Source organism: Sceloporus undulatus, chromosome 2 (genome assembly GCF_019175285.1).
Source record: "Sceloporus undulatus isolate JIND9_A2432 ecotype Alabama chromosome 2, SceUnd_v1.1, whole genome shotgun sequence".
Classification (NCBI taxonomy): Eukaryota; Metazoa; Chordata; class Lepidosauria; order Squamata; family Phrynosomatidae; genus Sceloporus; species Sceloporus undulatus.
The window spans coordinates 266,952,545-266,969,984 of record NC_056523.1 but is presented as its reverse complement, the minus strand read 5'-3'; the positions used below and the strand labels follow the sequence as shown (position 1 = coordinate 266,969,984).

General features: G+C 38.7%; 1 protein-coding gene across 1 annotated transcript in view; it reads left to right on the top strand.

Moving 5' to 3' along the window:
• COMMD10 (COMM domain containing 10) overlaps positions 1 to 3,892 on the top strand; it is a 74,224-nt gene extending 70,332 nt beyond the window's left edge. Inside the window, exons 6-7 of the mRNA XM_042455751.1 lie at positions 2,714 to 2,773; positions 3,337 to 3,892. Coding sequence (XP_042311685.1) covers positions 2,714 to 2,773; positions 3,337 to 3,375 — 99 coding nt within the window. The 3' untranslated portion in view covers positions 3,376 to 3,892. The remainder of the gene's footprint in view (positions 1 to 2,713; positions 2,774 to 3,336) is intronic.
• Positions 3,893 to 17,440: the final 13,548 nt, after the last annotated feature.

Genomic DNA, 17,440 nt, shown 5'->3' with positions numbered 1-17,440 from the left:
TAGTAGGTCAGTGATTCTCAAACTGTAGGGGTTGCAGGGGGGACAAGAGTTGCTCAAAGGAGGGGGCGTGAGACTTGGCAGTCCTGATCCCTCTCCTCCTCCTCCCCCTCTTCCTCTGCTTCCCAAACCTTTTCTGTCCTGAAAGGGGAGGAAAAAGGCAAGAAGGGGCCTTGGGGAGCCCTCTGCCTGAGGGAGGATATGACCCATTTCTTTATACAATGTTAAAATATGAATATATATGAATGTGTGCATGAAAAGATGCACATTAAACAAACAAAATGTCATAGAGAGGAGGATGCAGATTTGTCTACTTCTTTCGCAGAAGGTAAGACCAGTCTAATGGTTTTAAGGTACAGGAGAGCAGTGTTCAGTTGACCCTTAGGAGGAACTTCTTGACAGAGTGGTTCACTTCTGACTTTTAGAGGTAGTGGAGACTACTACTCTAGATGTCTTGAAAAGATGGCTGGACAGTTACCTACTGGGAATCTTTTGCTGGAGTTCCTGCATTGAGCAGGAGTTTGGGCTTGGTGGCCTGTGGGCCTCTTTCAGCTCTATGATTCTGTGAAGATCCATAGGTGTAAAGATACATCCTTAAATACCAATCAGGAATGTCCATGCCATAATATTTATGTTTTCTATGGTTGTGAAAACTGTACAGTGAAGAAAGCTGATAGGAAGAGAACCAACTCATTTGAAATGTGGTGCTGAAGGGAAGTTCTGTGGATACTATGGAGTGACAAGAAGCCAAATCAAATCACAACAAAGCAAATCTGATTTCTCTCTAAAGATCAAGATGACCAAATTGAGACTATTGTACTTGGATATATCATGAGAAGAAATGACTCATTAGAAAAGACAGTAATGCGTGGTAGGGTGGAAAGCAGTCTGAAAAGAGGAAGATCACATTACAGGTGGATAGATTGAATCAAGGAAGCCATGGTCCTAAATTTGCAAGACCTTAGTAGAGCTCAGTGATGGTGCCCCTTTTAGGGACTGAGTGCCCAAATTCAAAGACCTTCCGGCACTGCGTGTTACCTGATGCCGGGGGGGGGGGGGGGGGGGGGGGGGGGGGGGGGGGGAGAGGGGGGTTTTGGGGGGGGAGACTCTTGCACTCTGGGGATGGGATGCCTACCTTCCAGGGGAGACCTTCCCCAGGAGGGCAGGGGGAATAGGCGTGTGCCTGTTCCTCCCCTTCTCTCCCCTCCTGGCCTTCAACTGTTTCTCTGGAGACAGCTAAAGGCCTGTGAGGTGGGGCAGGGGGAAGAGGAGGAACAGGCACAAATCTTTATCTGTCTTCAGAGAGCCAGATAAAGGCATGGGAAGGTGAGAAAGAGGAGGAACAGGTGTGTGCCTGTTCCTCTTCTTCCCTCGCCCTCCCGTTTATCCGCATGCCCTCCAAAATGGCTTCACATGCCAGAAAGGGCATGTGTACCATAGGATCACCACCACGGGTAGAGCTGTTGATAACTGAGTAACTTGGATAGCTCTCATTCATAAAGTTGCAGTAAGTCAACATTGACGTGATGGCAGTTAACAACAAAATGAAAATATCAATTCAAGAGAGCATATAGCTGGATCTAAATATAATAATAAATAATACAACTTTATTTATACCCCACTTCTCTATCAAAGACAATCAAGGCGGCTTACATTTCAAACATTCATACAGAACCCCAATATCCCAGTTTCCCTCCTTCCTCTAAAACAACAGTTAAACAGTTGAACATTAAAATAATCCAATTAAAATAGACAATGAGCAATTGGGGCAAGGAGGTAGTACTATTCGGTTGGTGGCCGGGTTTGCTATTCAGGAAAGGCCTACCAGAAGAGGAGGGAAATAAGAATGGGGAAAAAATAAGAATGCAGAGTATTATAATTCCCCAATCAATCAGAATAGGTTTACCCATGTTCTGCCATAGTACCTGCTATCATTCCCCAAAATATAGACATACAATAACTATAGTTACATTTACAGTACATCATAATATTAGCTCAATTATACTTCATTTAAAACTTTTCAAAAGTTTAAATAAGAACAACATATACCAATAGGTCAGCTAACAGGATTAAATATCAGTAATCTCACTACACTTGCATTACACAATGTACTTGATAGTTCATATTAAGAGGCCTTACAAAGAGAAGTCTCACCCACATCAAACTCATAGCAAAAGTGGGCAAGATAAACACAGTAACCACAAGGCATTTCAGATATTACTGATATTTAAGCACTGCTTTGAAGCAGTTGTGCTGTTAACTTTGGCTGAGTGTCTGTGTAAATGACTAGAGCAAACTCAGCATGGTAAGATCATAACTGTTAGATTAATTTGAGATATTAGTTCTCTGGTGGTGAGTTCCTGTTAATGGATATGTGAGTTTAGTCATATACTCTGTCTCCAGTGTCTCATTAGACTGGTTTGTTCTAACTGCTGAAAAAGTTGAAATACTTGTTTGTTTGTTTTTAAAAAAAGGTAATGAAATTATTTTTTTCTAGCACACTGAAGAATAATTTCCAGAGGGACACATGAAAATGTAGAATGAAATGCTTTTCCATAATACATTGTGCATGTACCATGAACATTAGGTTTGCCCTGGAGTACTGCAGTTTTTGTATGTCCCCCTACAGCTCAAATTAAAATGTGAGAGAAATTGTCATATGAAGAAGATTGCAGATAATGTATTCCATAGCCTCATCAATCTTTCTCTTTCACAGAACATGGAGAAAGTGTTTGTGGAATTCAGTCATGAGGAACTGTTTGAATTCTATAACAAGGTATTTATTGGTGTTTTTACAGACTTTCTAACATTTTGATAACCTTTCCTTTGTCCTTAATAAGTCTTTATTACCAGTTTTTGGTTTCTAGTTGTTCTTGCTTTGAGCTTTCCTTGTAAACATATAATAGCTGCATCACCAAAAATACTGCCTCTTCGAGTTATATCTCATATAAAGAACTAACTGAATAGGTTTTACATTTGCTGTTTAGTGTGACTTTGAACAAGGTGATGCTTACTCTGCTTTGTTCTTAAATCTCAAAGGTAATAAAAGGACACACAACTTTCTAAAAGAGACTTTCCAAAAGGGAAAACATGTGTTTATAATAACACAGTCCCTTGAAATAAATTTTCTTATACATTGCACATTTTCAGCGAAACAGCTATTGATAATGCCAGCAGAGAATTTTTCAAAAAGGTTGACAAACATAAATTTTATGGAGAATTAATAATAGTCAGATTCTTTCATTGGTATATGAATCTATTTAAGTTGTGTAGTTCATTAGTTCTCTTCTATTTTCCTGTTTCTAAACATTTTTATGTTTGTGTTTTTCTATTAAATAGCTGGAGTCTATACAAGCACAGCTGGATTCTCTTACATGATGCTGTGTGAAGGCTAGTTTCACCATCACATTCCTGCCACTTCAGTATTGAAGACAGATTGGCTGACAGACTTTGTTGAAATATTCAGTTGGTTGCTGGCTGCAAATTACTTATCTATTCTTGAACCCCTGACATTAGACAAATGAAGTCCTAGTTGAGAAAACAGAAGTTGTAATTGACTTCTTCATTTTTTCAGAGTATTCACGTCTTACATCATGAGCATTGGGAAAAATATCATGAGGACTGGAAGAATATCATGTATTGTTTTGCAGTTCTTAGTGTTATTTTGAAGTTTGTCTTATTTTGTACTGTTTTGTTTGAGTTTCGGGGGTGGGAGGGAGTTGGTAACAATTTATAATAGTGGGATATATAAATTATATGTATACTGATATTGTTGAAAGAACTGAAAAATATATTGCTTCCTTAACAGTAGAAAAAGAAAACTAAAATGAACACAGGTAGCTTTTTTGGACTTCTGATTGTATCATACTTAAAAAAATAAAATAAATTTGCTTCATTGGGACTGTTTTACTTTATTTATTCACATCAAATACATTCCTTGGCTTTGGTACTACAAAGAACAGCAGTGTGTCATTGTAAAAAACATTTAATAGGATATCTGATGTTAGACATGAGAGAAGGAGGGTGCAGAGTAGGCAAGTTTGTGAGTCTGCATCAGTATTGTGATTAAGGTGTAAATTGCTACCCATGCAGGAACATCATAATAAAATTTCCTATATGCAAGAAGTGTCTCAGTTAAAAATGACTCTTTGTAAATGCAAACATTATATTGTTAACTGATTCTTTGCATTTTAAATCACAGGGAGATTTGCTCTTTCCTGGTAATGAATAGATTTCCAGTTTTCAGTCAAACAGCACTTGTTGTGTAAATAGTAGTTGTATTTTTTAACTTCTCAGTTAAAATAAATCTCAGTAAGACTGTAGTGCAGAATGTCAGTTAACCTGGTTTGCTTAGTGTGATAGTTAATGGTTTTACTTTGGCACTCTTCCGTTTTATTCTTACAACGGTTTTATGAATTCCCACGCTATTCAGTTTGACTTATTCCTAAGTAAGCATTGCATAGGATTGTACACTTTAATGGACTCTTTAAATTGGATTGAGGGTGGAGGAATGCAGGAATGACTGATCTGCTTTACTGTTTATTTCCCCAATTGAATGTAACTTTATGAACTGCCAGATTGTTTAGAAGCTTGAAGTCAGCAAGAATACAGGAATGCCCATTAAGAGTACTTCAATATCCTGGTAACCAATGTGTGCAATGTTGCATTATCCTGAAAGCTTTTCTGTTCTTTCCAGGGTCCTTCAGAACTATCACGGAAACAAAATTTGGAGTAGGTGGAACAGTAGATGCAGTGTGCAATATTTTAAATGTACTGAAATGGAAATGCATTCATGTGTAGAGGGTAAAACAAAATATCAGATTTATTGAGAATTTATTTTTGACCCATATCAGTTTAAATTTGTATCTGATGGATGTTGAAACAGTTAAATCCAGAGTAAATTTACTGCCGTTGTAAACCATAGGCTGTTGTCCAAGGTTAGCTGAAGACTCTGAACTGTTCAAAGTTCCTAATTTTTAAATTAAAAAAAATAAGACTGTAAGGAGGAAGGACTTTTTACCTTTTCACTTAACCAACACATCAGAGTTTGAACTCACATGCACTTATATATTTTATTATTATCATTATTTCAGTCAGGAATAGTCTTTGGTTTCTATCAGTTTTTAATTAGTATGGGCAAATCAAGAAAATGTGAAAAAAGACCTAGTATGGAACACACCTGGGGTCAGGAACATGAGATTGCTTTTCCACAGAGTTGTTCAGGTTTCGTAGAGTGGATGCTGTTTTTCACAACATTTATTTATCTGTTTATTGTATTATATAACCTTCTGCCCTTCCACAAAATTGCTCACATTATTTATATAATTTAGAGACAATATTCTACCTTGGCAGTAGTCAGGGCCAGAATAATCATTTTATAGTTTGTATATTTCTATACCAATATAGTTTAAGACTCTATACAGTTGCCTCAGCCCCTAGGGCTTGAAATACAACGGGTTTCTGTTGGTGGTGTCACTTTTTGAAGAGAGAGTTTGGAAGAAAAGGTTATCCCCCCAGCCACCATATCACCTAAAGTTCTTGTTTGAGTTACCTGTCTTTCCCCAAGAAAGGAGGAAACGGAGAGGGAGGGAGAGAAGGAAAAAGGCTAGTTGGCTGGCTGTTAGCTCCACTGTTGCTCAGCTGCTCATCCCATTCCTACCCCCTTCCCACAACAGAGCAGCCACATTACAGAAACCAAGGAAAGATTGGCTGGGCCTGTGTGTTGCTATTCAATCCGCCCCAGCTACAAACTCGTGAGAAGAAGCAGGAAAAAAGTCTTTCCCTCTCCCTTTGGCACCTCTGGGGGAAGATTTAATGGATGGTGTGATGTTAATGGTTCAGTGTGCAGGTATTACAGTGAACCCTTCCTAAATTTGGGGATTCAGTTCTTCACCCCCCTCACCAGATGCAAAAAACACATGGTTGCACCCCATGTTATTCCGTGGTGGTGACGTGTACACAGACGTGTCACCTCGCCCACATGCACATGCCCCCATTTGATAATATGGGGAAAAGCGATCCATAGGAGGCCAAATCCATGGACCACCAGGCCACCAATATGAAGGGTCCTCCTGCTCTCTCCTCCTTCTTCTCTAGCCTTTAAATCTTGAGGGCTCAGCAGCGACAAAATATATTTGGGGGGGGGGGTCCCCTGGTAAAAAAAATGATTGAGAACCACTGCCCTACAGCATCTAAGGGGACGAACGTTGGCCCCTGGACCTGTTGCTATTGCTCACTCCAGGCTAGGTGGACCAATAATCTGATTGGGTAGAAGACATATTCCCATGCTCTTATTCCTGTACATAAATAACCAATCCGTGCAAAATCATTTCCATAAGAGAAGACTTGGTCTTGTCCTTTTTGGAATTGATAGCAGGGAGCTTGCCTAGACAAATCTAATGGTAAAAACATGGGCAGTTTTAGCTACCGAAATGTATATCAATCACTTCTGTATAAGAAAGAAAGAAAGCTAGAGTGTAATATGGGATAAGTAGAACAGACCTTATGTCCTACAGCTATATGGGTGTTTATGAAGCAGCTAAAGCATAAAGTTTGCAGGTGCTGAAATGTAAGCATGAATCATTTCCAGATTTCACACTGATTTACGTTGCAGACTCAAGTTACATCCACTGAAAAGGCATCAGCAGCATTTTTGCATTTAGCAGGCTTGAGTATAAAATTTTAGATACTGGTGACTTTAATTTCCTGCCAAGAGTTTTTGATAAAAAAAAAAAGATAATGTAACTCACTGAACAGACGATACATGATAAAGATTCCAAATACGTGAAGTTGAAGACAAGTCTATGTTATCTTGGTTGAAGACAATTCCATGGGCAGGCAGAATGGCTTTTAAAAACAGTATTTAAAATTTAAATGTTGTGCCAAGATGCCAGTGTTATCATAGTAAGGCTGAGGAATAAAATATCATTATACCGACCCTTGTTTGTATTACTAACATTGAAAACAGATGTTTACATAAGGTCTAAGGAACTGGATTTCAAAGAGATTTAAAGATTTATCATTTTCTTGGTTTTTTTTCTTTGCTGTCCATGGCTGGTTACAAACCGGCACTTGGGACGTCCGCAGGGTGTCCCATTTTAAAAAAGGGGCGTCTCTTCTAGACGCCCCTGGGTCTAATACAGATTCTGTGGAACGGCCGTGTGGAACAGCCGGCGCCATCTTTACATATCGGACGTGTCGCGGCGCCTGTGACATCGCAAATGCGCCCCTGGCGCCTCGCGACATTACAGAGGCACTGCAGAAAGAAGCTCCATTTTGGAGCTTCTTTTTTGCTCCGTAAGGGAGCCGTGCGGTGTGGCTGCGATGGCTCCCTTACGGAGCAAACGGCGGCGACGGCAGACTGCCTCAAAGCGGCGGTCTATAACCCGCCCCTGTCAAGTCACTTGACTAATGGCAACCTCTTTAACGTCATTGGCTTTTTTAAAGGCAAAGAATACTCCAAGGCAGTTTGTCATGGTCTTTTTTCTGAAACACAGCCTCCAAAACTTGGTATTCATTAGTATTCCCCCATCTAAGTACTCACCAGACCTGATCCTGCTTAGCTCCTAAGATCATAAGGAATCTGGGGTCTTTAGGTGCCTACAAAACCAGGTTTCTAGTTTGTAGACCAAGACATTTGGCTGCTCTGAATGGGTTTTGATAAGTAAATAGTAGATAAAGAACTCCAGTCTAGATTTGAAGTAAAGGATGATTGGAGGCGTGTTAATTGCATTCCACTAGGGCCTGATACCCATCACATCCTCCACATGTGCTATTTGCATTGCAAGTTACTATTCACACACACAAAAAAGCATTCCCAGTGTAAACAGGGTAGGAGATCTAATCGGAACATCTCCAGTATGCATGTGGGAGGAGAGAGAATTGAAAGCCCACCTCACATCATGGACATAATCTGGATTCTACCTATTAATTTAATTTTTGAAAGCCATTTATACTGTTTTAAGTGTGTGAATGGCATTTTGCTATATGTGTGGCTCTGTGATACCATTCACCAATGGCATTTGCTCCAGTCTTCACTGATGTGCATTAGAATGGAACCATCTCTGTTTTTTCTCTTTTCTTGTATCAGTGTTTTATCAGTGTTAATATGTTGCTGTGCTTAGTGAAGGGCACAGGAAAACTGGTGTTGTTCTACATGTTATATCAATGCAATTCAGAAGTTACAAAAACTGTTGGTTTGTATCTTCCCTTAAAGTTGGAAAGTTCAGTCTAGAATTAATGTTGACTACTTCAGTCTATAAAAACAATGGGCACAAGGAAAGGAGGGATTAACCAATTTCACAAAGTCTCTGCTGCATATCAGTTTAGACAACTGGTCTTGTTTTGTTCTAGTAAATGATTCCAGAACAGAGATTAAGGAAAAGTTGTTTCGATGATATATTCTGTTAACTTAAAATCACAATTTTATTGCCTCTGTTATTTCTTCTGGTTTGAATTGCAGCTCTTAACAAACCATGCAGGAAAAAAGCCTCAAGCACATTGAACACAGGAGCTCTTCAGGTGAGCAGGGTTATGAGAAGCCCAGCACATCAGTAAGCTTCGTTTTCCCTTTGTTCTCCTTTAAATAGATTGCAGGCTGGCTCTGGTATCACTTATTCCAGCTCTTGCTCGCTAATTTTTCCTTTCCTTTAGCCCTTTGCTTGCTTTTCTCCCTCTGGGTCTTTTCTTGGTTTAAAAATCTTGATCCTCCTGTTCAAAGACATTTTGTTCTCCAGTGGCAAAACACCCAAATCCTCTTCAGTTCACCTTTATTGTATTGTAGCCATGGGTAGCATTTGCCTTTCTTTTTGCTCTGTTTGTTTCTCTGCACTGTCACCTCTGCTCTAGGTAAGCTGCAGCAAGTCGCTGTCTTTGGGACATTCAAATTCCTGCTCAGCCATGAAGTTAACTGGATAGGCTTCAGCAAGACCACTGTTCTCTTTGCTTAACTTATTCCACTGAGGTGCTGGAAGAATAAAATTGGAAAATCCGACATATGTCATCTTGAGTTCCTTGGAGGAAAACGAAGATGAGCATATAGTCAGCTCTCTGAATGCACAGCATTTATATAAGGTGTATGTATATGAAATATAAATGAATTTGGTGTTTAGACATGGCATATAATAGAGAGAGAGAGAGAGAGAGAAGAGTAGAGTAGAGTATAAACAGTTCAGACTTCTGAAAATGTAAAGAAATTACTGAACAACATTGTGATGTACAGTATGTACTATACAGTATAAACAGTTCAGTCCTCTGAAAATGTAAAGAAATCACTGAGCACCGACGTTGGATAATCCAGAATGTCGTCTTATCGAAGGTTGGATAATCAAGACTCGTGTGTGTGTGTGTGTGTGTTCCAAGTCTAAACACAAAATTCATTTATATTTCATATACATATGCCTTATGTACACAGCCTGTAAGGAATTCTATATACAATATTTTAATAATTTTGTGCATGAAACAAAATGTGTGTACTTGAAACTATCAAAAAGAAAAGGTGTCACTATCTCAGGCACCCATGAAAAAAGGTTTGGAATATTTGGGGTTTCAGAATTCTGGATAAGGGAAACTCAGCCTATTATAAATAATAAATAGTTGTGTACCTCAAGTAAGAGAAGATCTAAAATCAGATAAAAATGTTCTGTTGGAGCAATTCCTCTATTTAATGATTCACTAGAACCCAAATAAAGCCCTCTGGAATTCAGTCTGGGATATCTGTATGCAACTATTTCTATATGCACCCTGCTGTTCAAAGCTTTTAAGACAGCAACACTATCACACTGCCTGAGTTGGGTTTCTCAAACTTATCTAGTCACATCTTTTCTGTCACAAATTTTGTCTACAGTACTGGAAATAATTTAAAGTCGAGGAGAAAGAAATAGTATGCCCCATTTCTGTTCATATTTACTCTGGATTGAATCTTACTGGCATCACTACGGTTGGCATCACCCAGCATGGGAATGCATCGTCTCACCCTCCCCCATTGACCTGCTCGAATACCACACCATACAGAATCCTTTGTAATGTTTTTTGTATTAATGTAACTCATAAATTGTAATTTCCATGTCACCGAATGTAATGCCAATATGGAGTCAAAGGCTTTCGTGGCCGGCATCCATAGTTTTTTGTGGGTTTTTCGGGCTATGTGGCCATGTTCTAGAAGAGTTCCTTCCTGATGTTTCGCCAGCATCTGTGGCTGGCATCTTCAGGGAATGCTTGCCTGGAAAGGAATCTCTGAAGATGCCAACCACAGATGCTGGCGAAACATCAGAAGAAACTCTCTAGAACATGGCCACATAGCCCGAAAAACCCACAAAAAAACTATAGTAATGCCAATAGTTAAAAGGTAAGGGTATTCCTTGTTGACAAAGCTGTCAAGTCATATCTCTGTTCATCTCTGTTACTAAGCCAAAGAGCCAGCATTTTTAGAGACTACTCTGTGATTATGTGGCCAGCATGATTACACAGAACACTGTTTACCTTCCCACCAAAGTGGTACCTGTTTATCTACTTGCACTTTTACATGCTTTTGTACTGCTAGTTGGCAGAAGCTGGGACTAGTGATGGGAGCTCACCCCATCATGTGGCACCTGGGCCTTGAACTGCCAAACTGCTAATCTTGCAATCAACAGGGTCAGCGTCTTAACCACTTGAGCCACAAAATTAAAATTATAGCTTTAAATTACAATATCACATACACAACCTAAATGTATTTACATGTACATGTAAAAGTGCAAATTTGGTAAGGTGATTTTTTAAAGAAAAATTAAAAAGAATAATTAAAAGATTTATTTAATTTTAAAATTTTATCATTTAAAAAGAGAGGTCTGTTTCTCCTCCCACTCCTCCCATCTTTTCCACTGAGCTCCAGAATTTTACTGGGACTCAGGCAAACATTACAACCTGCTTTTGCCAAAAGGCAGATATTTGGGAAGCATTGGTGTCACCTACCCCCTTAGGATGTCAACTTGTGTGGTCTATATCTCCCGCATCCCCCTAATGATTCCACAGTGTATAAAGAATTTGTAAAACCCAGTTTTAGTCAATAATTTGTAAGAAAGAAGCACAGAGAAAAGTTCTTACATTAATAATTATTTACACATCACTGGGATGGTGCAAACTGGACTAACCCACAGCAAAACTGTAAATATCAAGCTGTAAATTTCCAGTTTTATCAGTGTATCAGCCCCTGAAAAAAATCTGTGTATTTTATCTGTCTTTTGATTTTATAGGATAGGGACCTGAGACTGAAGAGTCACTTCCTAAAAGCAATTAAGCAAGAAAATTTGTAGATGACTGATGGAGAATATTAGCCCAGATTCAGATCTAATGATTCATACTCTGGCTCATATGGATTCTCATGATTATTTATGTATGATCTGTGTTTGTATGTGTGTAATTTTAAATAAATATTTATAAATGCTCATATATGTCTAGTATATGACTTGAGCAGGGCTTGGAAATGTTACCTATTTGGACTATAACTTCCAGAATTCCCTGTAACTTGTTTGGTTTTCCAAGTTCTGAGTTTAAGAATTGGAAGTTTTGTTGCAATGCTTTGTCCAATGAACTAGTGTGCCACATTTTACTTCTGAACTTGTGAAATTCTCTAAAATACTAAATAGGAAAAAAGTGTGCTGATAGAATCAGTGTGTTGGACCTCTGTAGAGTGATGGTGATTCAAATTTCTTCTCAGCTATGAAGCATATTTGAGTGGTTTTAGGAAAAGCAATTGCTAGTTCCAGCCAGAGTAGATCTGTTGAATCTGTTGCTCAGTGATAAGTCAACACGTACATGAATCCTATTGATCTAGTGGGTTTTAAGTCACTGTTCCTATACGCCAGTCTTAGAAAAGAATCGGCCAAAAAGAAGAAGAAGCCGCTACCGCTACCAAAATAATATTTCTAACAAATGAGGAATTTTTTCTGTCAATGTACCATTTCTGAAAATATTTTTCCACCCAGCATAAATTTTAAATAAATACATAAATAATGGGTACAGTCCATAGCAAATTTCACCAATGTACTTCCATTGAACTAGGGTTGCCATATTCCAGTTCTGCAAATCTGGGCAGCCTATTTTGCACAACAGGCAAGTTATGCATATTAATTGTGGCATTGCTTATCTATCTGGTAGGTTTCTGTATATACTGGAACCATGTATATACTAAGCACTGATCTCAGAGAGACAGTATTGTGTAACTGGAATTGAAATCTTTTTGATCATAAAGCTTACTTGCTGACCTTTGGCCTTTTGCTACCTCTCAGCCAAACCTATCTTACCTGGAAGTTATGGGGATAATTGGTGAGAGAACATCCGTGTAAAATTGGCCAGGTACATTGCTGGTGAAGTTCTAGGTGGCACTTCTTCATACGTATGAATTGCTGCTCTTAAAAACACAATGATCTTCTCTTACCCTGTTGCAACTTAATGTGAAAATAGGATATACTGTAACTGTCCTATGTGACTGAATCTGAAAGGCCTTCTTTGGCTAAAGAAAAATACATACAGTGGTGCCTCGGGTTACGAAATTAATTCGTTCCGTGGCACCGTTCGTAACCCGAAAAGCCTTCGTAAGCCGAATTGCCATAGGCGCTAATGGGGAAAAGCCGCGATTCCGTGCGAAAAAGCCGAAAAAAGCACCAAAAGTTTTTTCGTAACCCGAAAAAACATTCGTAACCCGGAACAATGTTTTCCTATGGGATTTTTTCGTATCCCGAAAATTTCGTAACCTGGGTATTTCGTATCCCGAGGTACCACTGTACAGTATTTTGAAATAAGTGCCTACACAGTGTGGCAAACATGTTTTGTTCTCTTAACAGCAGTTTCTCCTCCCATTTGATTTGAATCTATTCTATGTCCACCACTCTACTGAGCTATTGTAAACTTCTTCTTGTGCTGCTATATAATGGATAACAGGGAAACAAACACCACCACAATGAGGAATGGTACTTTTTGCCTAAATAAATAAATATATACATCTACATGTATGTATATAAGTCAAAGGCACAATGAAAAGAGGAAGATTACAATATAGATAGATTCATTCAAAAAAGGAAACCATGGCCCTGAGTCTGCAAGACCTGAGTGTGGTATTTCATAACTGGGACTCATGGAAATTTCTCATCCATAGATTCTCTATACATCAACACTGACTTGAGTCAAATGACAATAGTAAGTCTCTCTCTCTGCGTGTATACATATTATGTGTGTGTGTGTGTGTGAGCGCATGCATGCAAACATATACATAAAAATACAGATATTTCTGTGCATATTTGCTATGCACATGCACTTAGCCAGAATATCTATTTTACTTAGTAAGGCATATGTCTGAGCATGCAATTTTAATCACTATACTGCAGTGACAGTCATATTGCGCTCCAAATTTTTTGGACTACAAGTCCCATCTTACCCCATCATTGCCTATGTTGGCAAGAGCTGTTGAGAGGTACAGGGTCCATGAAATTCCTTGCTATACCATAAGCTCTTGCTAGCAAATTAAGGGTGGCAGTGGTGGAACAGCTAAGCCCTCTCTTAGTTTTAAGGCTGTATTTGGCTCCTATCTTAGACTGATGTGATTTAGGTTGCATCTGCATTGCAGAAATAATCCAGATAGATACCACTCTTAGGTCCCATTCACACTGAGAAATAACCCGGTGTGGAAACCAGGTTATTTCCATAAATTTGTCACAATTGAATCTCTGTGGCATTTTGTCCCAATTCCCATTCACACTTGAGAATGGGATAAAATGCCACAAAGAGATTCAATTCAGGCAGGGAAAGAGGAAAAGGAGGGAGGACAAGGAGGATGTCGGCAAGTGCGGGGGGAGGAAGAGGAAGGAGGACAGACATGACCTCCATTTTCAAAACAATCCCATATGATCCAAATATCTTTGGTAGTGAGTTCTCACTACCAAAGATATGGATCATTGAGGCGAAATCAAAAAGATGGGGTAGCTGACCAGGTGCAAACTGCACTGGGTCAAGTGTGGCTTTTGGCAGCCCCCCCCCCCCCCAAACTGCACACAATTGGGGAGAGTGTGAACACCATGGAAATAACCCAGTTTCCACACTGGGTTATTTCTTAGTGTGAACAACCCCTTTACTACCATGGCTCAATGCTATGGAATTCTGGGAGATGTAGTTTTGTGAGACATTTGTGAGAGATTTAGCCTTCTCTGTCAGAGGGTCTGGTGCATCAGCAAACTACAGTTCCCAGAACTCCATAGCATTGAGCCATGGCAGTTAAAGTGATGTCAACCTGGATTTCTGCAGTGAGGATGGAACCCTAGCATATTTGGTGACCGCTGGCAACTAAAAGACTATGTACTTTTTGCCTTCTATCTAGATTCCGAAGGAATAGAGACATACTTGTGTTTTCTTTTTTTTAAAATGAAAATTCAGAATCCAGGCCTGCTAATATTCCAAACAGATACTGGATAGAAAGCTTAGAATCCCAATAAAATCCAGCCAAACCCTATGGAACCCCAATGAATTGAATGGGAGCTGCAAGATTGCTTGTGGCTCTTATTTATTTCTGTGCAAGTGGTCCGGGAGCGTTCCCAAATGGAATTAACCTTCTTATTAGTCTCTTACTTGTCTCACAAGATCTCTGCTTTAAAGCAAACTTGTCAGTTTGTTTAATCTTAAGGCTGCTTTTTTCATTCTTTTCACTTGCTTGTTTATTTAGCACATCTTGTATTGACAAAGTGTTTCATTTTCTTCCTTTAACACTTTGCTTCAGTAGCCTGTAAAAATACATCTGGGAGTGAAACTCATGATAGCCATCAACGTTATCCCAGGAATGTTATCTCTCTCATATATATATATATATATATTACTTAAAGGAAGAATACATGCGAAAAGTGATATTTGTACAGCTTGGTATCCCCTGATTGAGGTGCTCTGCCAAAGAGGTTAGCAGTTTGTGCGTTATAACGGGAAAGAAATGAACATACAGAGCTGTGGGCACAGCTGTCTGGAGATTATTCATCTGACAGCACTGGATTATTCAGATGACAGGACTGAATTTGGATGCATCTGCACTGCAGAATAATCTGGTTTGACACCACTTTAGCTGCCATGGCTCAGTGCTATGGAGTTCTGGGAACTCTACTTTGTTGTGGCACCAGAGCTCATTTAATTTATACCCCACCTTTCTCCTTGCATAAGACCCAAGGCAGCTACTTAAACATCTAGAAACTGTACTGTATTTGGATATAGTATATATTTTAGAAATCTTGGGGTGAATCTACACTCTATAAACAATAAAGTTTGACATGACTTTCACTGCCTTGGCTCCATCTGACAGAATTCTAGGATTTGTAGTTTGCTGTGGCACCCACACTCTTCAGCAGAGAAGGCTAAAAACCTTGTAAAACTACAAACCCTAGGTTTCCATAGGCTGGAGCTACAACACATTGGTGTCAACCTGCATTACTTCTTCAGTGTAAATGCACCCTCAAAGATTTTTTAGGTATAAACTGGCCCAGAGATTTTAAATGTGTCTTTGTTTCCAGCACAGAGAGGCCTGCAGAATTCCTAGCTCTAATATGTGGGAGCAAGAAAATGTGTGGACCTGTTGATATACATCCAGCAGTAACAGGGACTTTAATATTAATTTAAAAGATAGGTTTGTAATTGTTTTTCCATATTTAAAGTTATTTCCCTAATGTTATGCTTGAGCAGCCAAATCTACAGGAGTATCTAGTGTCAGGTAGAAGGCTGCTTTGTAATAATTAAACTAAGCAGTCGGCCTGTATTTTATGCTGCATGCATACTTGATTTTTCCAGGCCCAATGGAAGAAATCAATGAGACTGTGGTTTTACTACCTTTGCATAGAGATAGCTCCTGTCAGTGTGGTCTCCACTGTAATTATTTATTTCTCTCTGTGTTTGAAGATCCAATGGGAAATTGATCCATGGCTTTGCATCAGTGCATCCACAATATAAAAATGCTGTTTAACTGTTAAAATTCCTTTAAAAAAAACCAAAGCAAAAGCCCAAACAACCAACTTGCATCATTTCACTATAACTTTAGAATGGATACAGGCATGAGGAAGGTTTTTCAGTTTGTACTGAGTGAAAAAATTAAAGAGTCATGGAAGTGACAGGAGTATCTTACTGACAGCATGCTCCAGTGTAAGATATTTTCCACTGAAAATGATGTTTCACCTACAAATATTTGGCAATACATTTGTGTCATCAATGCTTGACATTAAAAAAACAACCTGTGTCCCTAATCAATGGGGTGAAAATAGGAAAAAATAAATAAAAGGAAGCATAATTTTAGAAACTAATAAAAAGCCTGAGGAGGCAGATTTCAAGAAAACATTGTTAAGTAGCAATATGTATTGGAAATTACAAGGGCTGACCAAGTTTTTATGTGGGATCTTCAATTTGTTAAAGTTCTGTTGTGATCCTGAATTGTGCCTCTCCTATATAGCTAAATCAATATTAGCATATTTAAGATGAGAAATGTGAGAATATGTTTAAGTGTTGTTTTTTTAAAAGGACCATAGCCAATACTACATATCTATGTTCAGTTCCTGGCATCTCAGCAGAACCAGGAAAGAGTCCTCTCTGAAACCCTAAAATTGCTTCAAATCAATATATCTTGTATGCCTTAAAGTTGTTTCTGATTTACGGCAACCCTAAGGTGAATCAATCATGGGTTTTCTTGGCCAGATTTGTTCAGATGAGGCTTGCCATTGCCTTCTCCTGAGGCTGAGAGTGACTTGCCCAAGGCCACTTAGTGGGTTTTATAGCTGAACCAGGAGTTGTAGTTCACCACTCAAACCACTCCACCATACTGGCTCTGTAAACAGCCAAACAAAAATAACAACATCAAGGTATCTAAATGTAAAATTACATGACAATTATATGACAATGCACTCAAACTGAAATATGATATCCTAATAATATTATAATGCAATAACTCATTTTATTACAATATTACACATATGTATAGCACTCTCATTTAGAGAAATATATACATTGATAACAAACATGAAATTTTACCTATATCATTATACAAATCTGTTATCAGAGAAAAAAAATATGTTTAAGTTCAAAAAGTTGTTATAAGCTCACAAATATAAGAGTCTCTGATGACTCCTAATCCTGTATATTCCTCTGTTTTGTTGACTCAGGTGATTCTCAACATTCTCTACAACTCCTTTTTTTTAAAAAACTCTCACACACAGCAGCATATAGACACTTCTGAGCTAGATAGTTTGATCTGATCTGAGATGACATCCTATGTTAAGCCAGTAGATCTGATCACAGAGTTCTTTCATGTGAAAGTTAAGACAGGACTAGATGAGTAAATGAAAAAGGGAAATATGCAAGTCATCTTCTTCAGCAAGCAGGAATCAGGACACTTACCCAGGTTAGGAAAAGTTACCTTTTAGACTACAACTGCCAGATTCTGTAGACTGCAGTC